Source organism: Prionailurus viverrinus, chromosome A1 (genome assembly GCF_022837055.1).
Source record: "Prionailurus viverrinus isolate Anna chromosome A1, UM_Priviv_1.0, whole genome shotgun sequence".
Taxonomy (NCBI): domain Eukaryota; kingdom Metazoa; phylum Chordata; class Mammalia; order Carnivora; family Felidae; genus Prionailurus; species Prionailurus viverrinus.
Window position 1 is genome coordinate 156,862,796 of NC_062561.1, and position 27,428 is coordinate 156,890,223.

At 36.1% G+C, this 27,428-nt stretch overlaps 1 protein-coding gene across 4 annotated transcripts in view; it reads right to left on the minus strand.

The window, feature by feature from the left end:
• FAM172A (family with sequence similarity 172 member A) overlaps positions 1–27,428 on the minus strand; it is a 444,471-nt gene that overhangs the window by 357,113 nt on the left and 59,930 nt on the right. For all 4 annotated transcript variants that reach the window (XM_047877340.1, XM_047877329.1, XM_047877319.1 and 1 more), the window contains one exon: positions 25,638–25,738. In XM_047877340.1, the coding sequence (XP_047733296.1) occupies positions 25,638–25,738 (101 nt within the window). The remainder of the gene's footprint in view (positions 1–25,637; positions 25,739–27,428) is intronic.

Here is a 27,428-nt window from a genome sequence, read left to right on the forward strand (position 1 = left end):
GTTGAATTTAAATCTGACTTCTTGCTATTTCTCTGAGGTCTTCCTTGTTCCCTTTTTGCTCATTTCCAGGCTTCTTTTATACTGAGTTTTTTAGATGTATCATTTTACCTCCAATATTAATTTATTAACTAAATATCTTTGTGTTCTTTTTTCATCAAGTTAGTCCACAATTCACTGTATATATTTTTAAAGTATCAGAGTTTGTCTTCATGTTATATCATTTCACATAGAGAAGAAATTTACAATACATTCATTTCTCTCTTCTCAACCTTTTTGCTATAATCATACACTTTATCTGTACATATACTTTAAAGTCTACAATGCATTATAATTATTTTTGCCTAAAAAGTCAATTATCTTGTTATCAGCTTTACTGAGTTATAATTTAATACAATAAAATTCATCTTTTTGAACTGTACAATTCAGTGGTTCTTTTCTTTTTAAGGTATATTTATTTTGAGAGAAAGAAAGCATGCATGAGCAGGGCAGGGGTAGAGACAGAGGGAGAGAGAGAATCCACAGCAGGCCTCACGCTGTCAGTGCAGAGCTCAACACAGGGCTTGATCCCAAGAACTGGGAGATCATGACCTGAGCCGAAATCAAGAGTCAGAAGCCTAAACGACTGCGTTACCCAGGTGCCCTATAATGTTTCCTAACACAGTCACACAATTATGAAAACATCAACACTATCTAAATTTAGAACATTTCTATCATGCCCCAAAAGAAATACCTGCCCACGAGTAGTCACTCCCTATTCTTCCCTATTCTTAACGTCTTGTAATTTATTTTATGTTTCTATTATATTTGCCTCTTCTGGATATTTCATACATTAGAATAACTCAGTGTGTGTGTGTGTGTGTGTGTGTGTGTGTGTGTGTGTGTGTGTGTGTCTTGTTTCTTTCATTTGCATAATGTTCTCAAAATTCATTCATATTCCAGCACGTATCAGTACTTCATTAATTTTTACTGCCAAATATCATTTATCTGTATGGATATACATTTTGTTTACCCACTCGTCAGATGATAGACCTTTGGGTTGTTTCCACTGTTTGGCTCTTATGAGTAAGACTGCTATGAACATTTACATACAAGTTTTATGTGGACATAGGTTTTTAATTCTCTTAGATATACACTTAGGATTGGGATCTGTGGGTCATACAGTAACTCTATGGTCATATGGTTTAATATATTGAGGAGCTTCCAAACTACTTTCTAAAATGGCTTCACCATGTTACAATCCCACTTACAGTGCATGAAGGATCTGATTTCCTCAACATCCTCACCAACATTTGTTACTAACTTTCTATTTGGTTATAACCATGTTAGTGGATGTAAAGTGAAATCTGATGGTTTTTATTTGTATTTCCCTAATGACTAATGATGTTGAGCATCTTTTCATTCATTTGGTGGCTATTTGTGCACCTTCTACTCAAAAATATTTATTCAGACTTTTTGCCTACTGTAATTGTGTCAACTATCTTTAAAGAAATTTTGTATATATTAAAAAACACATATTTACTCACATATTTAACATTTACCATGTTCACCATTCTTTTGTACAGACATAAATTTCCATCTGGTATCATTTTTCCTTCTGCCAGAGGATCTCCATCAATATTTTGTGTAATAATTATCTGACGTTGATGAATTATTTCAGCTTTTATATGCCCAGAAAGTTGTTTATTAAGCCATCAGTTTCAAATAGTACTTCTGCTGGTAACATAACTCAAGATTGATTTCTTGCTTTTGGAACTTTGAAGTTGAAACTCTAGTATCTTCTGGCTTGCACTACTTCTAATGAAAAATCTATTATCACTGTTATTTTTATTTCTCTAAATCTAAGGTATCTTTTTATCTCTACCTGCTTTTAGGAATTTCTCACTAGTTCTTAGAATTTTATTTTTAAGTAGGCTCCATACCCAAGGTAGGCCTTGAACTCACGACTGTGAAATCAAGAGTTGGATGCTCTACCAACTGAGCCAGTCGGGTAGCCCCAGCAATTTTATTACATTGTGACTATGTAATTTTCTTCAAGTTTATGCTGTTTTGGGTTTACTGTACCTCTTAAGTCTTGGGTTTATAATTTCCAACTTTAAGTTTTGGGTTTATAATTTCCAAAACTTTCACTCATTATTTCTTCAAGCATTTTTTTCTGTCAAACATTTCCTCTCCTGCTGGCACTCCAATAATTAATATCTAAGGCCTCTTGATATTGTCCACAACTCTGTTCCTTATTTTCGTTCTTTTCTTCTTTTCTGTTTCATTTTGGGTGGCTTCTATTGTTATGCTTTAAGTTCACTTATCTTTATTTTTGCAGTGTCAAATCTGCTATTAATTTCATCCACTGTATTTTTCAAATCAGTTATTATTCTTTTCATCTCTTAAAGTTCAATTTGGACCTTTATTATATCTTCTATTTTCCTCCTTATCGTGCTCATGCACTTCTCTATCTTCTTGAACTATGACATATATCTGTAATAGAACGTTTAATGTTCTTATCTACTAATTCTATCCTATGTATCATTTTTAATTTATTTCTATTGATCCAAATTTCTCCTGGTTACAGGTCAGATCTTCCACTTTTCTTCCTGCCTGGTAATTCTGATTGGATGCGAGACACTGTTTATGTTGACTGCTGGATTTTACTGTATTCCTTAAAATATCCTGAGGCTTTATTCTGGGATTGTGGAATTCAGTTAAATTACTTTGATACTGTTTAGCTCTTGTGAGCATGTTTTTAAGCTTTACAGAAGCAATTCTTGAACAGCCTTTAGTCTGCAGTTAATTTAATTCCAGCACTAATGCAATGCTCCTCTGAGAAATACCAAATGTCGCATGTGTAGATCATTTCACTATCATTCATGGACACACAAACTATTCCTGGCCCAAGGAAAACTTTAGAAATTGTTTTGCCTGCTCCTTTCCAGTAGTTTATCCCTGTCTATAGCAGATTACTAAAGCATACATGTTAGTAGATTGTTCACATGCACACACTGCTCAATACTCAGCCAAAAACTGAAGGTAAGCCCACAAGATCTCCAGAGCATTTTCTCTTTTTGGTTCTGTCCAGCTTTCTCCTTTCCAGTATATTGCCCCACAAATTTGAGCAAATCCTAGCCAGCTTGGCCTCCAAACTCTAAACTCTGTCTCAGCAACTCAGTGACACCTCCAGGCTATGTTTCAGTTTCCTCTCCTTATGTTGTAGCCTGGAGCCTCTCCACAGGCAGTGAGCTATTGTGCAATGTCTGAAAACTATTGTTTCATACGTTTTCTCTGGCTTTTTATTTATTTAAGTCAGGGGAAAAATTCTTTCCCTCTTACTCTAATTTGGCTGGGAGTAGAAGTCCTATACACTTTTAGGAATATGAACATTCATTTACCAATTTTCTTTCATATAACCAAGGCCTTTTTGTTGAGTATTATTCTACTGCCTAGAATTCTGGGGTGTTGTCTTTCTTACATGTCACACCCATTATGCTCCATCTATGATTTCTAAGTTACTTTCTTTAAAATGGGTAGAACACATTGTAAATATTTAAGAAACACTTGTAATGAGTGCAAGTGTCTTTGAACTTTATAGTTTTCTACACACACACACCACAATTTCTTACACTAATTACATTCATGGTTTCTTTCAGTACTTGCCTTTATTCAATCTTTCCTAATTATACAACTTTGTTTTCATAAAAACAAAAATCCTTTTTCTTTCAGTTTTCTTGGGTTCATAGAATTATAATGAAAAGCACACCTGGAATACATAAGTTTGGGAACAAAATCATCTGGAGGTAAAGAAACATAGACTACTAGAGAATATCCAACACTAGCCACAATATTTAGGGTGAATTAGTCATTCAATAAGTTAGTGGGACAAGAGTCAGAAGTTCATTAATAAAGCTTCCTCTAAATAATCAAATTGTTTCAGATACTTTAAGGACTATTAGTGTTTTTTAAATACTTAAGAGAATAATCTGTTCACCAAAGAAAATAAGTCTCATATAAAATTGCATTTACTTAGAAAACCCTACTCACCGCTGCTGTTTAACATAGTGCTGGAAGTTCTAGCATCAGCAATCAGACAACAAAAGGAAATCAAAGGCATCAAAATTGGCAAAGATGAAGTCAAGCTTTCGCTTTTTGCAGATGACATGATATTATACATGGAAAATCCGATAGACTCCACCAAAAGTCTGCTAGAACTGATACAGGAATTCAGCAAAGTTGCAGGCTACAAAATCAATGTACAGAAATCAGTTGCATTCTTATACACTAACAATGAAGCAACAGAAAGACAAATAAAGAAACTGATCCCATTCACAATTGCACCAAGAAGCATAAAATACCTAGGAATAAATCTAACCAAAGATGTAAAGGATCTGTATGCTGAAAACTATAGAAAGCTTCTGAAGGAAATTGAAGAAGATTTAAAGAAATGGAAAGACATTCCCTGCTCATGGATTGGAAAAATAAATATTGTCAAAATGTCAATACTACCCAATGCATTCAATGCAATCCCAATCAAAATTGCACCAGCATTCTTCTCGAAACTAGAACAAGCAATCCTAAAATTCATATGGAACCACAAAAGGCCCCGAATAGCCAAAGGAATTTTGAAGAAGAAGACCAAAGCAGGAAGCATCACAATCCCAGACTTTAGCCTCTACTACAAAGCTGTCATCATCAAGACAGCATGGTATTGGCACCAAAACAGACACATAGACCAATGGAATAGAATAGAAACCCCAGAACTAGACCCACAAACGTATGGCCAACTCATCTTTGACAAAGCAGGAAAGAACATCCAATGGAAAAAAGACAGCCTCTTTAACAAATGGTGCTGGGAGAACTGGACAGCAACATGCAGAAGGTTGAAACTAGACCACTTTCTCACACCATTCACAAAAATAAACTCAAAATGGATAAAGGACCTAAATGTGAGACAGGAAACCATCAAAACCTTAGAGGAGAAAGCAGGAAAAGACCTCTCTGACCTCAGCCGTAGCAATCTCTTACTCGACACATCCCCAAAGGCAAGGGAATTAAAAGCAAAAGTGAATTACTGGGACCTTATGAAGATAAAAAGCTTCTGCACAGCAAAGGAAACAACCAACAAAACTAAAAGGCAACCAACGGAATGGGAAAAGATATTTGCAAATGACATATCGGACAAAGGGCTAGTATCCAAAATCTATAAAGAGCTCACCAAACTCCACACCCGAAAAACAAATAACCCAGTGAAGAAATGGGCAGAAAACATGAATAGACACTTCTCTAAAGAAGACATCCGGATGGCCAACAGACACATGAAAAGATGTTCAGCGTCGCTCCTTATCAGGGAAATACAAATCAAAACCACACTCAGGTATCACCTCACGCCAGTCAGAGTGGCCAAAATGAACAAATCAGGAGACTATAGATGCTGGAGAGGATGTGGAGAAACGGGAACCCTCTTGCACTGTTGGTGGGAATGCAAATTGGTGCAGCCGCTCTGGAAAGCAGTGTGGAGGTTCCTCAGAAAATTAAAAATAGACCTACCCTATGACCCAGCAATAGCACTGCTAGGAATTTATCCAAGGGATACAGGAGCACTGATGCATAGGGCCACTTGTACCCCAATGTTCATAGCAGCACTCTCAACAATAGCCAAATTATGGAAAGAGCCTAAATGTCCATCAACTGATGAATGGATAAAGAAATTGTGGTTTATATACACAATGGAATATTACGTGGCAATGAGAAAAAAATGAAATATGGCCTTTTGTAGCAACGTGGATGGAACTGGAGAGGGTGATGCTAAGTGAAATAAGCCATACAGAGAAAGACAGATACCATATGGTCTCACTCTTATGTGGATCCTGAGAAACTTAACAGGAACCCATGGGGGAGGGGAAGGGAAAAAAAAAAAAAAAAGAGGTTAGAAAGGGAGAGAGCCAAAGCATAAGAGACTGTTAAAAACTGAGAACAAACTGAGGGTTGATGGGGGGTGGGAGGGAGGAGAGGGTGGGTGATGGGTATTGAGGAGGGCACCTTTTGGGATGAGCACTGGGTGTTGTATGGAAACCAATTTGTCAATAAATTTCAGAAAAAAAAAAAAAAAAAAAAAAGAAAAAGAAAACAAATCAGCATTAGAGGAAAAGAATAAAATGGTTTTGGCCAGGAGTTAGGAAGACTAGGATACCAATCTTCAAAAGAGCACATAGACTAAACTATAATTCAGTGACAAGGAACAAAAAAGTATTTTTAAGATTTTAGAAATTTGAATACTTTTTCACATGTTTTTTTTTTTTTTTTTCCCCTTGGGCTGTCAGTTTCCTTTCATAATTAGTAGTGAAACTCTTAAAAATAATTGCAGGAAAACTTACTGCCTCATTAGAAAGGTAAGGCAAGCATATTTAAAGAGTTTTCCTTCTCCAAAGACAATTTTGAACTGAGAAGGACCTTAAAGAATAAAATAAATATTTTAAAAATGGTAAAAAAAAAAAAAAAAAACCCTATAACCCAAAAAGGAGATTGTGCCAGGAAATCTCACCACCTTTCCTAATAAAGGTAATAATGTGAAAATAAAAAATACAGATTCTGACAGGAATTTTGATTAAGACAAAAGGTGAAGTTTGTGTGATAGTACTATAAAAAGACCAGGTGAGAGGGATGGTGTAGACAATGTCTCAGACATCGGTAAGTGATGTTCACAGTATGGCAATAATATAACACACACACTTCAGAAAGCATGGCCATGTATGAATCTATACCAATTAATCAGTTATTTTTAAATATTTTAAATACAGCATATTATCTATATAACTTTAAAATGGCAAATCAGCTAGATTTTCATGGAGAACTATTACAAACAAGGATCTTAACTTGGATTGTAAACATTACAATCTCCAAATCATCCTTTACTAAAGACCTAATTTATAAAAAAATATTTTATAAAGAAAAGATTACTTTCTTTTTTTTAATGGTTTATTGGGGGGGGGGCAGAGAGAGAGAGAGAGAGAGAGGGAGAGGGAGAATCTCAAGCAGCCTCCACTGCTCAGTGAGAAGCCTCACACGGGGCTTGATCTCACAATGGTGAGACCAGGACCTGAGCTGATATCAAGAGTCAGACCCTTAACCAACTGAGCCACCCAGGTACCCCAAAGATGATCTTCTTAAATGCTCAACTTACTTCATTAAAAGAACTTACTATGTTTAAAATATTGATATAGGGGGACCTGGGTGGCTCAGTCGGTAAATGTCTGACTCTTGATTTCAGCTTAGGTCATGTTCTCACCATGGTGAGATGGAGTCCCATATTGGACTCAGTACTGGGCATGGGGCCTGCTTGGGATTCTCTTCCCCTCGCTCTCTACCCCTCCCCCCTCTCAAAATAAATAAATAAAAACTTAAATTACTGACTTACAGCATTACAAAGAATGGCTTGGGGTGCCTAGGTGGCTCAATCAGTTGAGCAACTGACTTCGGCTCAGGTCATGATCTTGCAGTTCATGAATTTGAACCCCATGTTGAACTCTGTGCTGACAGCTCAGAGCCTGGAGCCTACTTAGGATTCTGTGTCTCCCTCTCTCTCTCTGCCCCTTCCCTGCTCATTACCTCCCTTCCTCTCTCTTTCTCTCTCTCAAAATAAATAAATAAACATTTTTAAAAAATGGGCTTATTACTACTTGAATGACAAACCTTCCCATTCTACATAAATACATGTGAAGTCCAACAGGAAAAATGCTTCAAATCCCATAATAAAACTCAACAGAAATATCATACTGTCATTTTATTTAGTATTCAGGTAAAATATATTACTGAGCACTGGTCCTGTTCCAGGCTCTCTGCTGGGCACCAGGAACAATGTTATAAACCAAATGAGCAGCCTCTGACTTCAATTAGCTTACAATTCAGAGATTAAGAAGTATCTAAGAAAGATAGACATTAAACACAAGAAAAAACAAAATGTGCCATAAGTTATGGCAGTAAATACCGGCATCTATGAGAATCTAACCTAATCCTGGATCAGAGAAGTTCTCACTAAAGAAGTTATTACCTGAAGGATGCCTAGCAGTTAGATGGACAAAAGGAGAAAGAAGTGTTTCATGCAAAAAAGAGAGGCCATATTAAGGTTGTGAAAAAAAAACCAAAAACTCCAAATAACTCATTAAGTTAATAATGGCTTGAGTTGAGAGTAGGACAGAGGAAATGAAGTTACACAGTTCTGCTCAGACCTGGTAATCCACATGAAGTAGTCAAGCCTCTATCCTAAAGTCACCATGAAATAGAAGGGATTAATGTTTGTAACTTTGGAATAGCATTTTGGCTTCAGAGTGGAGCTGGCAAGAAATACACTTAGCCAGGGAGATGAGTCAGGAGAACTACATGAATCACTTCCACTCATCTCCATGTGACTTCAGTGTACAGAAATCATCATTCCTTCTCCTTGATATATATTCTTCACATGGCTTTAAGGACATCACAAGTCTCATGGTTTTCCTCCTACTTCAATGACTGTTCTTTTTAGTCTCCACTGAACTGTAGATAAACCTGATGTTCCTTTCAAAAGTAGAAAAGTTGAGGTTAAAGTCAAAAACAAAAAGAAGAAATAGTAGTTGAAGGTAAATGAATGAATACGTATGCAATTAGTAAAATCTAACACTACAGTGGTGCCTTGACATAGGTTGATAGCAAGAAAATTATATTGTGTCTCAGAACAACTATACCAGAGACCCCAAAGGGTGAAGCTATGTGTCTGTCAAGACGGTTTCTGCTTTGGAACCTGATAAGATCTAACCTGAGTAGCATCATATTGGAGACATTTTGGTCACTTACTATGATGATGAACAGGATCAATTCTTAATGAATAAATGGAACTCTACTATTATACCAGTATCTTTTGATTATTACAGGTTACATGTACTACAAAGGATATCATTTGGTAAGGGATTACTAGGAATTGCTCCCTGCTGGGTCATCAAATTATTCACTATGCAACACGCACCCAACTGATCACTGTGTAACTACACTTTAATGACTGAAAGCATAGAAAGGTTCAAGGCTATAATGACAAAATATAGTTGCCACATGCCTGTCATGACGTAGTGTGCTTTGTACAGATATGTATCACCTTTGCTTCTCTGGGTGGAAAGCTAGTGAACAGGAGAGAAAGAAACAGTGGGTTTCTTGTGGGCACAGAGCAGGAGGCAACACAAGGTGGGCCAGATTTCCCTCAGGGAATAACTCTACCCTGAGCCTGAAGAAGGTGATGTGAAGTCTTAAGGCACATTCATACTAAATTACATGCAGGTATGATCACCATCTGCATTATGTGTCACCTTGGCTAGGCTATGGCCCTCAGATGCATGGTCAGACATTATTTTGGCTATTTCTGTGAGGATGATGAGTGAGATTTACATTTAAATCGGTGGTTTTAAGTAAAGCAGGCTGCCCTCAGTAATGTGAGTGGGCCTCAACCACAGGTGAAGGGCATAATAGAATGAAAAGCTTCCAAGCAAGAGGTTATTCTGCCTGTAGATTGTTTTTGAACTGAAACTGCAACATAAATTCTTCCTTTAGTCTCCAGCCTGTAGGTCACTGATCAGATTTTGGACTCACGCAGCCCCTACGAGTTCAAGAGCCAATTGCCTAAAATAACCTATTTCTCTCTATATACACAATCTATTGTTTCTGTTTCTCTGGAGAACCCTAACACAGTATCCATTTAGGCTTAGTTTAGCCCCGACACATTTACTAAAGAGAGAGAGAGAGAGATAAACACTAAGGGAAATAAAATATAATAGCTGTTACAAGAGAATCATTTTAAAAGCACATATGAGACACAAAGGAGGGACATGTCCATTCTAGACTATATGGATCAGAGTAAGTTTTCTTAGAGGTTGATCTAAGCCTGAAAGATGAATAAATAGTCTGCAAGCAGATGGGAGGGGGGTGGTGAAGCAACACCCCTGGCACTAAATGGTCTCTGCATGAGAAGAAGCCCAGAGATATAAAACAGACTGGCATATTAGAAAACCACAAATAGGGGTGCCTGGGTGGTTAAGTTGGTTAAGCATCCGACTTCAGCTCAGGTCATGATCTCACAGTTTGTGAGTTTGAGCCCCACGTTGGGCGCTGTTGCTGTCAGTTCAGAGCCTGAAGCCTACTTCGGATTCTGTGTCTCCTTCTCTCTCTGCCCTTCCCCCACTCACGCTCTGTCTCTCTCTGTCTCTCAAAAAATGAATAAATGTTAAAAATTAAAAAAAAAAAACAAAACACAAGTAAGTTTCTACAGCTTTAAGCATAGGGTGAGTGGGGACTAGACAAGAGAGGAGAGGCAGGTGAAACTCAAACCAGAAAAATACAATAGGGCCAACTCATGAAATGTCTGCTTTGAGAATGCAAGCAGTTTGAATTTTATTTTGTAGGGAAACATATAAAGGTTCTGAAACAGGCAAACTTGATCGTAGTTGCAGTTTTAAAAGGTACCTCTGGTAGTAGTGGTAAGAACAAGGTCAAAGAGATGGAAATGGTGGGAGGGAGGCAGGCAAGGATGTACCACATTGGAGGTCACTGCCTTGGTCTGATAAGGCTGCCATAACAAAGTACCAAAGACTAGGTAGCTTAAACAACAGAAATTTATTTCTCATATTTCTGGCCAAGAACAAGGTGCTAATTGATTTGGTTCCTAGTAAGAGCTCTCTTCCTGGCTTGCAGTCACCTTCTTGCTATGTCTTCACATGACCTTTTCCCAGTGTGTGCAGAAAAAGAGAGAGAGAGAGAGAGAGAGAGAGAGAGAGACAGAGGGATCTCGCACTCTCTCCTTTTTTGTGTAAAGCTACCAATCCTAACAAATTAGAACCCCACCCTTATGACCTCATTTAACCTAAATTATCTCCTAAAAGTCCTATCTCCAAATACAATCACATTTAAGGCTTAGGGCTCCAACATGTAAATTTTGAGAGGGGGACACAATTCAGTTCCATACCTGAATTGTAGTAAAGAGTTAAGAGGTGATATATACCTAAGCAGAACCAAAGCAGTGGAGATGAAGAAAGATGTGAGCTAAGAAGGTAAAATAACAAGACCTGGTCACAAGGGAAACATGAAAAGTGAAAGGACTATGAAGTTTCTGACTTACATAACTGGATAAATGGTAATTCCACCCAATAAAACTGGGAAAGCAGGCTATTGACCCAGCAGACCTACTCCCAGTGAAGAGTAGAAATGAGATGTCAGACTGAAAACAGGGATTACTCTAGAATCTATCTAATGAACACTCAACAACAAAGTCAGAGATTTGATTTTTGCCATAGTTACTATCTAATCTGTTAGCCTGTTACTGTTTTGTTGATGCTGACAGCAGACACAGAATTCTGGGTCAGAGACAAAGATCTTTATTAATCATGACATAGCATAACCATGTATATACATTGGTTCCCTGGATCCTAAATTCCTAGGGGGTAACGTTATATGAGCCTGGATGGATGCTGTACCCACAGTAGTTTGACATGACGGTGAGGAATATGAAGCTTGAGGAGCCTACCACTTTATAGAAAGCTGTAAGCAATCCTAACCCTCAAGATCACTTACCACAAACACAACTGTGAGAAATGGCCTATGTAAAAAGTAGGGAGGGCCTTGCATTCTTAGCATATGTAGAAAAACATGTAAGAGCATGAGAAAGTTGTGCCACAACATTCACCGACCTAGTTATTTCCCTCCTGGCTCCAAATGCATTTATGCCCCATAATCCTAAGTAAAGTATCCCTTAAAAATGGAACAAACTATTTGAAGACAACCCAAATACTAGAATGGATGCTGTTATCCTCAAGAAAAGTATACCAATTCTAATATTTGAAGGGTCCCAAACAAAACAGTATCTGTACTATTCAAAAACAGTGAAGTAAAGCCTTCCCCACTCATGTATGAGAAGCTCAAACTCTTTCAAGTTTCCTATCATCTTCCATTTTTCCCCCAAAATTTAACTGTGAGACTTTCCACACATATAGAAAAGTTGAAAAATAATACAATAAATACCTTTACACTTACCACTTTCATTGAACAACTGTTAACAACATTTTGGCATATATGCTTTTTATTTCTGTAGGCTTTTCTCCTTTCTTAAGAAACATTTAAAAATAGTATGCTTTGTTCGATGTGTCCTTGTGGTGTCATTTACTTTTTTCCCTATTTCCTATATCTCATGAAAATGGGAAGATACATCTAAAGGTCTGATTAGAGTCAGATATAAAATATATTACCAGAATATTCAGTTAATACTCTGTACTTCAAATTGCATCACATCAAAAAAACCCCTCAGTGTCAAGTTATTCTATTACTAGTAATACTAACTGTTTACTTAAGTAAAGTGCCCATAGTTAGATCTATTTTAAGGTATGTATTTTTCCCTTAACAATTGCAAGAAATCTCTGAGGAAATACTTTGGTACTATGCAAATATTCTATGCAAATATACTATGCAAACAGTCCCTCATATCCTTTAACCTGATGAGATAAGCATCCATTGATGATTATTATCTGAATCCATTAGTTTGTGGAGGGGTTGTACATTAGTTTTCTGTTATTAATGGAACAAAATTACCACAAACTTAACAGCTTTAAATAACACAGTTTAGCATCTCACGACCTGTAGATCACAAGTCTGCAGTGGTTCTACTGGTTTCTCTGCTCCAGGTTTCACAAGGCCAAAGCCAAGGCATCAGCCTACAGGTTCTTATCAGGAGATTCTGGAAGGAATTTGCTTCCCAGTTCCTTCAGGCTGTTGGCAAAATCTAGTCCAGTGAGGAGGTTGCAGACCTAAGATCAACATTTCCTTGAGGGCTATTAGCACAGGAACACCCTTAGGTCCCAAAGGCTTCCCTCTGGTCCCTGCACCTCAGGGCAACAATGGCGTATTGAATCCTCCTCATGTTTGGATCCTCTGGCTTTCCTTCTGCTACATCTCTCTTAATTCCTCTTCTGCCAAATCTCTGCCACCGACTCTTCTGCCTTTTTGTCAGTTTTCAAAACTCTTGTAACTGCACTGGGTCCACCCAGATAATCCAGAATAATCTATCTTAAACTCAGCTGAAGAGTAATCTTAATTACATCTACAAAGTCCCTTCATAGTAGTGCCTAGATTAGTGTTTAAGGAAATAGAAAAAGGGGACTTTTCCAAAACGATTTTTAGAATTATGCTATCATAGGTGACAAAACTGACTTTCTAATTCTATCATATTTACTACTTTTACTAGCCAGTACCCTTTGATAGAGAAGAATATTCCTTCTTTACTAGCAAATGAACTATATAGTTTCTTATAAAAAGATTAGCTGCTCAATTCTTTTCTTTTGATTACCACTTTTTACATAATTTTCATCTGATTATGGTAAATTAACTAGATTTTTTTTAAATATTAAGACATGGTGATTTTTTATTAAGTGTTTTATAATCATTAGAATGCTTATTCTGTTTTATCCTCAAATTGACCCAATTTTGGCCAAAAGAAGCCCTTTCAGATTGGCTATTCTGTCCTTTTCACATACTTCCACTAGAGTAAGTGTATCCTTTCTGGTAAAACATCATGTGATAGGCTCATCTTCTATATTTCCAGTCCCTGATCTGGAATCAGCCTTTTCTTCAATGACCCCTGGCTCCTTTTACTAGGCAATGCATTTAGACACAAAAATGTTACCACTAAGTGCACTCACTGGAAAGAGGGAGCCACTATCTCCAGGCCTTTTTAGTGAGTAGAACCAGGAATATACATTTTGAAAACATAGTAAGTGTGTAGTGATATTCCAAAATTAAAATTTTTCTCTACATGGTTTTTCCTAACTGCTTTGTTACATTTTGGATCTCTTTTCTCTAATCCTGAAAATCATAGCTCACAATTACATTTACGTATTTACTTATTTGCTTTAAAAACCACATTCATAAAATGGCATCAAAATTATTATACCAGTATCACTATTAACAATAAAACCAATGAGTTAATTTTAACATTTCACTGGCCATTCTCAACCATAGGACAAATCCAACAAAGGAAGTACCAAGTACTGTATCCAAAAGGCCTCAGAAGTAATTCTTTATTTCCTCTTTGGTTATGTTACTAACTACATATACACTTCATCCTGTTTTAAATTTTGTGGTATGTTTTTTTCCTTAACATATTAAAATGCCAATGGTTCAAAAATCAAAACTATACAAAAAGGTATTAGAGATTTCTCAATGCCATCCCTTCATCTCATTCCTCAAAATTCCCCATAAATATTAATTTCAAGATTATTTTCCAGGTTTTTTTTCAGAAAAAAAAACAAACAAATATATGCATTTTCCCCTAATTTTTCACACAAAAGGGAAAATACATCTGTAATTTTGTACAACACTGGCAATTTCTCATCTAAAGGGATTATACTACTTTATTCTATATTTATGAGAAACATATAAAAGGTTCCTTTCTTACCACAGCCTGAGTATGCCATCAAGCTTATAGATTTTTGTAAACCTGACAGGTGAGAAATGTTACTTTGACACAGTCTTCATTAACGCATCTCTTGCTCTGAGTGAAGTTAAACATCTTTTCATATGTTTAAGGATAGTTGCATTATTTTCCCTGAACTGCTTGTTCCTGCATATTGCCCACTGGTGAGGATTTTTGTGGGGTTTATTTTGTTTTGTTTTGTCTGGGCCTTTTCTTTTCAAGTCTTAGAAAAATATAGTATTCTTTGACAACTTCCTTGCTATCTAATATTACAAGATATTCCAGGCTCATATCAATTGTTTCTGGCCACACACTGAAACATTTCTCCAAAGAATTTGTATTGCTTTAATGAGAAACAGTATTTCAAAACAACAATCATTGATACTGGGTTGGTATTTCAAAAATACAATCAATGCTATTGGGTTCATGGGTTTAATTTAATTTTTTTTTTGCGTTTAGACCTCTGATCCATTTGGAGTTCATTTTGGTGCACATTGTGATGAATGGTCAAATTTTATATTCTTACAAATGATTATCTATCAGTTACTTAAAGTTCCTTTTCCCCCAGTGATTTACAACTACACTATAATATAAACTATATTTCCATGTGTATTTGAAAACTTTTAATGTATTTATGGACTTCGTATTCTGTTCAATTGGTCTCTAAGTTTGTTCATATGTCAATGCTACATTGTTTTAAAGAGGCTTACAGTTTTTCTCAAGTGGGTTTTCTTATTATTTCAGTGACTACTTCTTCAATTCTAAGATGTCCAATTACTAACACCAACTTAGATATAGTATTCCACTTACAGAATTAGATGCTAAAGACAGATGGAAATCAAAGGAGACTGCTGACCAACCCTGGTTCTTCATTTCTACCAGAGAAAGTTAAATTTGATGTCAGCAATAAGTAGACTAAGAGAGAGGAAGGGGAAAGAAAAATTAGAAATTAAACCATTATAATATTAATAATAAAGTTAAATTAGAAATGTTAAACAGCACAGTTCTATTTTTGATTCCATGCTCCTAGCATTTGCATGGCAAGTTTGGAATATAAAATGATATCATATGTATGCATCCTACTTGTTCATCACAACAGTATGAATAATTTTATTTGCACATTATAGTGGTGTATCAAAAATATTCTTTTTCTAAAGTCATACAGATAGTACTGAGCCAAAATTAGGACCCATATTTCTGGATGGCTAGCCATTTGTTTCTGTCACAACATAAGATCTGTGAATTTCACATTATATTAAGGTATTAATTATACACACATAATCATATTATATTTAAATATTTTAATATTAAAATGTTAATTTGTATTATTGTTCCTTAAGTTGTTCCTATTCCAAATACCTAAATATGGCAATTGAAAAAAAAGCCTTAAGAGAAGGAGGTGGTGGCTGAGTAGGACAACCCTAGGCTCAACCTCATCCCAGGAATACAACTTGCTAACTATCAAACATCCTAAATACACCAGAAATCAACCTGAAAACTGACAAAACAAACTTAACAACCCCATAACCAGTGGCTTGGAAAACTAGATGGGTTGAATTTCATGAGTTGTTGAAATCAGCAGGGCTTAAAACCTGGAGTTTTAAAGGTCAGTGGGCTTGGCTAGGATAGAGCCTGGAGGGAACTGCAGTGCCTGGAGACAAAGCAAGCAAACAACCTGGGGGAATAAAGCCTGGAAATAGCAATTGGAAGAGTGTCTAGGGCACATAATGCAGAGATTCTTTGCTCTTCTCTGAGCATATCCCTGAGAGGCAGCATTCACAGAGACATGGCTCCTGGAACAAAGGAGCTGGCCAGTGCCATTTCTTTCCCTTACCCCTTACCATAAATACAGAGTCACCTGTGGGAAGCAGCACAGCATGGATACTGGCTACCTAACTTACTTACATGAAGTCTCATCCACCAGGAGTTTGTGGAACTGCCTTTCTCAGTCACGCTTGCCTGAGTCCCAGTGTGGTGCACCCCACCCCAGAAGACCAGCAAAAACCCCTGCCAACACGATGTCTCCAGACCAGAGGGCTCTACAGGGCCTCAGTTCCAGGAGGTGATGACAGGTCTCATTTCACAAGCAGACCAGGGCACACCTAGTTAAAACTCGCCACATTCAGGCCAAGGGATAACCACTACCAAAAGCAGGCAAGAAGAACCACTGCAGATGACCAGCCTGAAGGACAGAGCAGCCAGAAAACAACAGAAGAGCACACAAAGCACACACTCCCAAAAGTGCTAGGCGCTAGACACTACTGACCCCTTCTTTATAAGGTCATTACTTTCAGTAATAGGAGATATAACTGGCTTTTATAACACAGAGAAGCAGGCAAAGACTTACACAAAATGAGAAGACAGAGGAATTTATTCCAAATGAAAGAACAAGATATAGTCAAGGCCAGAGATCTAAATGAAAAAGATATAAGTAACATGCCTGAAGGAGAATTTAAAGAAACAATCACATGGATACTAACTGGACTTAAGGAAAGAATGAAGACATCAGTGAGACCCTTACTACAGAGATAAAAGACTTAAGAAAGAATCAGAGATGAAGAGTGCAATAAATGAGATTAAAAACACACTTGATGTGGGCGCCTGGGTGGCTCAGTCAGTTAAGCAGCAGACTCTTGATTTCAGCTCGGGCCATGATCTCACAGTACCTCAGATCAAGCCCCATGCTTTCAGTGCAGAGCCTGCTTGGGATTCTCTCTCACCTCTCTGCCCCTCCCTTACACATGCTCTCTTGCTCTTGCTTCCCCATAAACATAGGGAAGAAAATCACACTTGATGCGATACATAACAGGCTAGAAGAAGCAGAGAAAAAATTAATGACATAGAAAATAAAGTAATGGAAAGCAATGAAGCTGAACAAAAGAGAAATACACAAAATGATAAGACTTAGGGAACTCAGTGACTACATCAAATATAATTATATTCATATTACAGGAGTACCAGGAGAAGAAGAGAGAGAAAGGGGTGGCAGAAAATGTATTTGAAGAAATAATAGGTGAAAACTTCCTAATCTGAGGAAGGAAACAGACACCCAGATCCAGAAGCACAGAGTACTCGCATCAAATCAACAAAAGGAGGCCAACATCAAGACGTATTGTAATTAAATTGGCTAAGTGTAGTGATAAAAAAATTTTAAAAGAAGCAAGACAAAAGAAGTCATTAATTTACAAGGGGAAAATCACAAGGCTAGCAGATTTTTCAACAGGAACTTGGCAAGTCAGAAGAGAGTGGCAAGATATATTCAAAGTACTGAATGGGAAAAAATGTGCAGCCAAGAATATTCTATCCAGCAAGGCTATCATTCAGGACAGAAGGAGAGATGAAGAGTTTTCCAGACAAACAAAAGCTAAAGGAGTTTATGACCACTAAACCAGCCCTATAAGAAATGCTAAAGGTGACTCTTTGAGTGGAAAGGAGAGAGCAAAAGTGATAATATAAAGACAGGAAACACAAAAGCAGTAAAAATGAATATTCCTGAAAAAATAAGTCAAGGAACCCCCAAGATAAAAGGATATAAAATATAATAACATATACCTAAATTGTGGGGAGGAGAGGAGAAAAGAATGGGTTCAAACTTAAATATCCATCAACTTAATACAGATTGCTATATACAGAAGAGGCTAATGGTAATTACACATCAAAAGTGACAAATAAACATGCAAAGAATAAAGAGAAAGAAATCCAAATATATACTAAAGAAAATCAGCAAAACATGGAAATACAAGAAAGGATCAGAGAAAATCTCCAGAAACAACCACAAAACAAGCAATAAAATGGCAATAAATACATATCTGTCAATAATTACATTGAATATATATCGACTAAAAGCTCTAATCAAAAGACACAGGGTGTCAGAATATTAAAAAAAAAAAAAAAGACACATCTATATGCTGCCTGCAATAGACCAATTTTAGACCTAAAGACACCTGCAGATTCAAAGTGAGGCAATGGAAACATTTACCATGCAAATGGATATCAAAAGAAAGCTGGAGTAGTAACACTTACACTGGACAAACTAGACTTTAAAACAAAGTCAGTAACAAGAGACAAACAAGGGCAGTGTATAAACATTAAGGAGATAATCCAACAAGAATAGATAACAATTGTAAATATTTATGTATGCAACATGAAAGTACCCAAATACATAAAACAATAACAAACATAAAGGAACTAATTAGTATTAGTATAATAATAGTAGGGGATTTTATCACTCTACTTACATCAATGGACAGATCATCTAAACAGAAAATCAACAAGGAAACAATGGCTTTGAATGATAGACTGGACAAGACAGACTTAACAGATATTTTCAGAACATACACATTCTTTTCAAGTACACAAGGAACATTCTCCAGAAAAGATCACATATTAGGCCATAAAACCAGTCTCAACAAATTCAAAAAGATCCAAGTCATTCCATGCTTCTTTTCTGACCACAACACTATGAAACTAGAAATCAAACACGTGAAAAAAATCTGGAAAGAACACAAACACATGGGGGTTAAATAACATGTTACTAAATAATAAATGGATCCACCAAGAAATAAAAGAAGAAATAAAAAATTACGTGGAGAGAAATGAAAATGAAAACAAATGGTACAAAGTCTCTTTGATGCAGCAAATGCAATTCTAAGAGGGAAGTTTACAGCAATATAGGCCTACCTCAAGAGGTAAGAAAAGTCTCAAACTCCCCTAAAGGAGCTAGAAAAAGAACAACAAATGAAGCCTACAGTCAGTAGAAGGAAAAAAAATAATAAAGATTAGAGAAGAAATAAATGATATAGAAACTAAAAAAAAAAAAAAACAAAAAAATAGAACACATCAATGAAATCAGGAGCTTGTTCTTAAAAAAAGCCAATAAAATTTTTTTTTTTAATTTTTTTTTTCAATGTTTATTTATTTTTGGGACAGAGAGAGACAGAGCATGAACGGGGGAGGGGCAGAGAGAGAGGGAGACACAGAATCGGAAACAGGCTCCAGGCTCTGAGCCATCAGCCCAGAGCCCGACGCGGGGCTCGAACTCACAGACCGCGAGATCGTGACCTGGCTGAAGTCGGACGCCTAACCGACTGCGCCACCCAGGCGCCCCAAGCCAATAAAATTTTTAAACCTCTAGTGAGATTTAGCAAAAAGAAAAGAAAAAGGACTCAAATAAATAAGATCACAAATGAGAGAGGGTTAATAACAACCAACACCACAAAAATACAAATAATTGTTAAGAGAATATTAGGAAAACCTACATGCAAATAAACTGGACAAGCTAGAAGAAATGGATAAATTCCTAGAAACGTATAAATTACCAAAACTAAAACAGGAAGAAACAGAAAATTTGAACAGACCAATAACCTACAAAGAAATTGAATCAGTAATCAAAAAACTCCCACAAACAAAAATGCAGGACCAGATGGCTTCACACGTGAAAAAAATTATGCCCCTAGTTGTTTTCCTGTGATTCTATCCAAAAATAAAGAGCCATGCACCATAAGACTACTTTATCACTGCTATTCTCTAATTCAGCACATTGACAATTTATTAATTCTTAAAGAGGTAATAAAGATAAATATTAAAGGAAATGCAAAGATCCAAATTAGGCAAGAAAATCAAATCTCTCTTTCATTAGAATTTCTGCTGGATTATGAATTCTCCACTTAATAGTAATTCAGCAATGACATGAAAGAAATAGTTGGGAAAATTTTAAAAACTACATGCTGAGTTTTCATCATTCTACTTACTACTTAACATGATGGCCTTTCCAGTCTTTCTGATTGAGCCTACCAGAAACATTATTCTCAGGCATTCAACTCTAGCATATAGCATATACTAAAAAATTCTATTTTGAAAGTTACACTTTCACACCACTCTCCCACCTCCTTAAACCCAGACAGTATCTTTCTAAATTTAGATAAATTATCCAAACTTATTATAGGCTATATATTTTTATCAAGCTATATGTAGATAGTAAAATAAAAAAAAAATACATATTAGCAAAAGCATTTGTTTGACTATAAAAACGTAACTATGTAAATGTAAGAAGTATTCTTTTGTGTAGTTATGGAACTGCATTCTAAAAACAAACTGACATCTCAGTTTATTTTACTTACACAATAAGTTTAATTTACATAGAAATGACAGAGCATTTCAGGAGCAAGTCTTAAAAACAATTTCTGCTGAATGACTGCTATAATAATCTCCTTAAGAGAGAAATAAACATAAACTAAAACGGCAGTTGCAAAACATACATAGTAGCTTTCCAGTGAAGACAAAACTCAGTATTTAGTAGGAACATACTAAAAAAACACAGAAGGGGTTTTGGTTTAGATTGCTGGCTAAAGTCAGAATCTGTTTCCCTAAAACTTCAATCTTAAGCGTATCAGAAGTTGTTTATTAAGGCAGGCTTCTAGACAAGAAACTCAAATTTACACTATCTTCTGTATTCCACCCTCACATCCATGAAAAGAAAGGTTTTTAAATGCTTCTATATTCGGGATGTGGTGAGATACTTTCTACAGGTTCTCATTTAATCGAACTAGAGAACTTACTGGTAACAATAAATACTAAATTATTTCCAGGATTTAAATGCAAAGGTTTATTTATGTTCTAGGAATTTTAGACAATTATACATGAACTTCTATTTTCTGAATTACAGTGACAGAGGTCTAGAGTGTGACTATGAAGGAAAAAATTTTCTGAAAGAAAATGCCACAAACATGGACTACCTTTAATCAAATAATTTCAAACAGCAAAGCAGTAAAATTCTAAAACTTAGAAATTAAATGGTAATTAGCAAATAATGGAAAATATTTTTACAAACAGGAAAATTATCATTAGCATATCATTTTCCTTTACTCTGATATGAAAATATATCTTTATGTTCAAATTCCTAAAATTAAGAAATTTCCTAAAATGCATAGGTCCAGAATTCATACTAGTTTACATATGTGTTATAACACTCATTTCCTATTAAACAAATATGAGAACACAGAAAATTTTCCCAAATTGCTTAAAGATATGCATAAAAAAACACTGTGACACAAAGTAAAGTAGCTTGAGAGAAATAAAGCAAACTCATGCCACTAGTTTACTAACATAATTTTGTTTTTTAAAATTCTATTTTATTATTTTTTACTTAATTTTTAACCTTGCTAAATGGCATATTCATATTTAAAGTCACCTTAAATCATTCTTGGAAGAAGGCAAGATAGGCAGAAAAAAGAGAATCAGAAAAAAGGAACTGGGAAGAAAAGAAGAGAGAGAGTAGCAGAGGAGATGAGAGAAGGCTCCCCAGAAAAGAAGACATCTGAGCCAAAACCTTAAGGCAGGTGGAGGTACGGGTGTTGTGAACAAGGGAGAGAGGGCATTTTAAAGAGAGAAAACAGTATGAGATAAAAGTACAAGGTATGAAGGTATGAAGGATAGTACGGTAGTTAAATCTAACTGGAAAGCATAGCTCAGAAATAGAAATGAAGAAATATGGACAAAATATAGGTACACCTATGTATTATTAAATCCCACCATAATGAACACTAAACAAATTCACCATAGTGAAAACTGTGTTCTTATTCGTATATAACTAAAACTCATACATCTCAATGCTAAAATATAGGAAATGAAATTCAATTAATAACCAGCCTTCAACAGTGAGATTAGTAATGAAAATAAGTATTTCAAACAGGACGTGAGAAGCAAGATGGTATGGAACAAAAGGCTGTAACAACCAGACTTCCTTCTCCAATTCTTGGATCTTTTGTTGTGACAAGTTTTATGCTAGAAAGTTATGTTTACTTTCAATATACATATATATATTGGGAAGTACATGGGATTGGTACTTGAAGCTCAGGAGTCCAATGATCTAAATTTGAGTTACACTGCATTACAGAATAAATCTTGTGATTTGGGGTGATCATTTAGGGCCAACTTGATCATCAACACAAATGTGAATACAGGCACAGGAGGTGAAAAATCTAGATAACGTAGAATATTTTCTCTCTCTATAGCTATATATAATCATTAAGTTCAAGATACAGTAAAACCTTAGATTGCGAGTAACTTGTTCTGCGAGTGTTCCACAAGATGAGCAAACATTTCTAATAAATTATAACTTGATAAACGAGTGATGTCTTGCAATACAAGTAGCCTATGACACCAAATGTCATACGATCACAACTGAGCCAATGGTTTTTCTCTGTCTCTGTCTTGCTACATTGTGGGTGATCATCTCATGTGCCTAGATGCTTGGTCTGAGGCTGTGATGTCTGGCAGAAATCAGTGGTTTTTCAGAACTTTGGCAATAGTGTATTTTTTTATCACTTCAAATAACCTATGGACAGCCCTTTGCTTTTCCATACAAGAGTAAGCTTAGGAATGCTTTGTTCCACTCTAGGTCAAGGCTGCCTGCAGATATAGACCCTTTCCTCTGCTGCCTTACTGCCAGCTACATTAAATACAGTATGACAAGAGTTTATTAATACTGTACTGTAGTCAACATCTGTGCAAGCACATACAATGGCCCCCGTTCAGAAAAAAGATTCCTTTGAGTCAATAAATAGTAGTGATTCCATTAGTGACAGTGGAAGTCATCCTACACAATGACCCTCCTCTCTCATCTCCCTTACACCAACCACAAAGGTTTTTAAAGGTAAGGACAGGTTCATTTATTTATTTTTCTTTATATTTTGTATTTTCTCTACTATTTTGTATTACATTACAGTATTGTAATCATTCTTTTTTTAAAAAAAATTTAATGTTTATTTATTTTTGAGAGACAGAGAGAGACAGCGCGTGAATAGGGGAGGGACAGAGAGAGAGAGTCAGACAGACAGACAGAATCTGAAGCAGGCTCTAGCCTCTGAGCTGTCAGCACAGAGCCCCACGTGGGGCTTGAACTCATGAACAGCGAGATCATGACCTGAGCCAAAGTCGGACACTTAACCGACTGAGCCACCAAGGCATCCCTGTAATCATTTTTATATGAATATTTTTGGATTGTGCAATGAAGCATCTGAGTTTCCATTATTTCTACCAGGGGAATTCGCTTTGATATACAAGTGCTTTGGATTACAATATATTTCCAGAATGAATTATGCTCACAAACCAAGGTTTTACTGTATTTTGATTATCATGGAGTAAGGTCCACCAAAAATTAAATCTGTGACCCTCCGTATGTCCAAAAAACAAAAGGTAGCAGATCCTAGGAGAAAGCAATCACTTGCATATGGGATTATCTAATAAGACACAGTTGCTAAATTTTGAAAGAGATGATGTTAGAGGATACAGATTAAGGCTGAAAAAGATGCAGATGCCAAAAAAGGACAAAGTTTATTCAGAGAACAGCACCTGTCCAAGTGAACAAATACACATGGCTTATGGAAAAGAGTAAAATGTAAGCCCCACATACAAATATAACAAAGCAAACATCCCCAGTTCTTCTCTCAGGTCATATACGATGGATATTCTATTATCAACATATTACCAGTATGCAGCATATAATTAATTCAAGTGGAAATGGGCAGACATCTTATGTGCACCAGAAATTACTCAGGGCATTACATATACTTAAGATATAAACGTTGGAGGGGTGCCTGGGTGGCTCAGTCGGTTAAGCATCTGACTTTGGCTCAGGTCATGATCTCGTGGTTTGAGAGTTCGAGCCCCGCATCAGGCTCTGTGCTGACAGCTCAGAGCCTGGAGCCTGTCTTCGGATTCTGTGTCTCCCTCTCTCTCTGCGCCTCCCCTGCTCATGCTGTCTCTCTTTCTCTCAAAAATAAATAAAACATTCAAAAAAAATTTTTTAAAAAGATATAAATGCTAGAGAACAATATCAAAAACTTTGAGGGACCTGATATTTTATCCTGTTTGCAAGCTAACAAGTTAGCCTGCTACTGTTTCATGGATACTGCTAAAAGACACTAGACTCCTGTGTCAGCGACAAAAGACTATTACTCAGTGTAGAGCAGGCAGCATGAGCTTATCTTCATCTTTCTCTTGTCCCTCAAATCCCAAAAAGGCAATGTGAACAGGCTAAGGACAGAGGCTGAACACACTGTAGAGCTAAGGAACCTCAACATTTATGAAGCCCAGTCTTGTAAGGGGTTGCTTTGCCATTAGTACAGGAAGGGAGGAGCATTTTCTTGAATAGCAAAAAAAATCTGCTCTCTGCCTTGGAGGAATACACAATCTCTGTCTTCCAAGTTGTTTCCTATACAAAGACCCTCAAAAAGATAGACCACATCAAAAGCTGTCAGTGACTTTGCTCAGACACATGTAGAAATTCAAGAGACACATGGAGAATTGGCTCCCAGGAAACATAAATTTAGTTTCATATATTCTTTATGCTACCATTTAACCAGTTTCGTAAGGAATCAAAACAGGAAACAGAAACATCAACTTATCCTTAGAGAACTAAATTAGTGTATAGTTACCACACTTAACAAATGCGTCCATACACATTTTATTAAAAATACCTAAGATGACATAGAATGAGTAAAACCTTTGGCTTTAAAAAACATTCACCTGAATGACAAATGACATTTTCAAGGGTTCCTACCAGTAGTACCATGGGAAGAACCTAAATGGTCACAAGGCCTAATCCTTTATCAAGTCAAAGGTAAGCAGGTGAGATCCAATTTATTAGCCAAACGAGTGTCAATCTTCTTCACAGAGATAAGCACTTTTTTTACCTTTATTGACGAATAAATGTGATGATTTGATATATATTATACACAAACACACACATTGTAGAATGATAAAGAAGATTAATATTATTAACACATCCATCACCTCATATAATTAACATTGGTAATTTTTTTTTTTTTTTTTGAAGATAAGCATTTAAAGTAACACTTTTCCACCTGGCACAGCAGAGATTTCAACCTCCTAAAAACATTTAAAACATAAAATTTGGCAGAATTTGTTTTCTGATGTAATGACTCACTACCAAATATTAAGGTCATGGGAAGTATATGTTTACATAAAAACATAAATTTTTAAACTTAGAATATGTTTCAAACATAACCATTAAAATAATCAAACAAAAAATGCAAAACCTTTTTCAAGTCATTTTTTTTTTTAGAAAGAATTCATGAACCGTTTTAGCTTTACAACTTTCATTGTGACTATTCAAAATTGGGGGTGGGGGGAGTTAAAGTTGAATATATCACCATACCTCCCCTAGAGCTTCATATCTTTTCTGGTTCCATCTGTGCAAGTCTTCTCGGTAGTTAAAAACAAATGGTTCCCCAGTTTTTATGTGTCTTAACTGCCCCTCTAGAAGATAAACAAACAGTATTGCTATGACTCAGAGCATATTTATAATAATATGAAAAGTATGACAAATAATGTCTGAACTTTCTCAGAACAGTTTCATTTTTTCATTAGATTTTTTTCTTCAAATATCAACATGATGCAAACATCTAACTACTGTAAGAGAATGGCCCCACGTACTCAATGCTTTGCGTTTTCATCTTCATTACTCTAAAGCAAATTCTGATCTGCATTACTCTAACCTAAATTAACATTTGAGGGCCTATAATGTATAAGGGTCCTTGCTGGCTACAGCTGTGAACATAGTCCCAGTTCCTAAGCTTAAAGGTTACCTGAGGAGTAAAAGCGTAAATATTAAAAAGTTAAGCAACTTTTCAGGAAATTAAACAAGAATGAAGCAAATCAACAATCTACAACCTGCCACAGGCAACTCATTGTAGACAATAAAGTCTAAAACAAGTTTGGAAAAATGAAAGATCCCTATAGGTTAGAATAGGTCTAGTGTGATTTTTCAACCAGGCCTTGAAGTATGAGTAAGAAATGAAAATAGGAGAAAGGAAGTGAGCCAACAAAGGTTTGGACTGTCAAGGCAGTCAGTCAACACTCAATTCTGAGATTTTACTGATAATATTTTTACTAATAATATCAAAGATATAAGCAATCTAGTGTCACAGGCAAAGAAAAGCAGGGAGAGGTCTGGGATAGCCTGGGCATTTCTTCCTAGATCCTTTCCTCTCAGTAGTAGCACTCTGGTCCAGAGAGGTCTCTAAGTGAGGTCTCTAAGTGAGGCAAAAAGTTACCTCATACACTGGTGAGCATTTGGGTTATAAAATACTTCAGTTTTATGTGCCAGAGAGTGGTACTGCTTATATGATATTCTTCAGAGAAATATACCTCCTATTTCCACAGATATGTTTGCTATATGTTCGTTTACCATAAGCAGTGCCAAATCAGCCATCCTGCTCAAAGCATTCCATAAAGACTCTGTTCATAGCAAACATTAGTCTGTATTCACTAAAAGTTTATAGTATCAGCATGTTTATAAAGAGAAAAGACCAGGACACTTTGTCTTCATTCTGTCCCAGGAATATTCTCCTGGTAATCAGGAGAGAAACATACCACAAGCCAATTACTTTAACCTACTCTCTCCTGCCTCTACCCAGCAATTTAAAGAAAACTGTATAAAATGAACAGAAAGTTCAAATAATAGTGAACAATCCATTTTAACAGAAACAAAAAGTATTGAGCCAAACTGTGTAACACTGAAGAACATGTTGGGAACCAACAGTAGAAGGCTCAAATATTGGGTCTGGACTCTATGCTAAGAGCAGTAAGGCACAAGAAAGAGTTTAGAGCCCAAAGAAGGACATGATCATTCAGAGTGGAACTTAGTATTTGATTTTCAATGAGGGCATGAAGGAGTGGATAAAAACTTGAAAGTTATAGCACTGAAACTAAACCCAGGAAATATACGACCCCAAGTAAAACTACTTCACTATTTTTATGAAATCAATTTCACTACATATAAAAATTAACTCTTTAATATGCAAAATAAGAGCTGATCCTTATTTATAGAGTTCTCTAATACTCTCAACATGAGATACTGTGTTGGATCACTACAATACTCTTTTTTGGTCAGATGATGCCATATAAATTACAAGATGTATCTGTTTGTCTCTACAGGAAAGGGAAA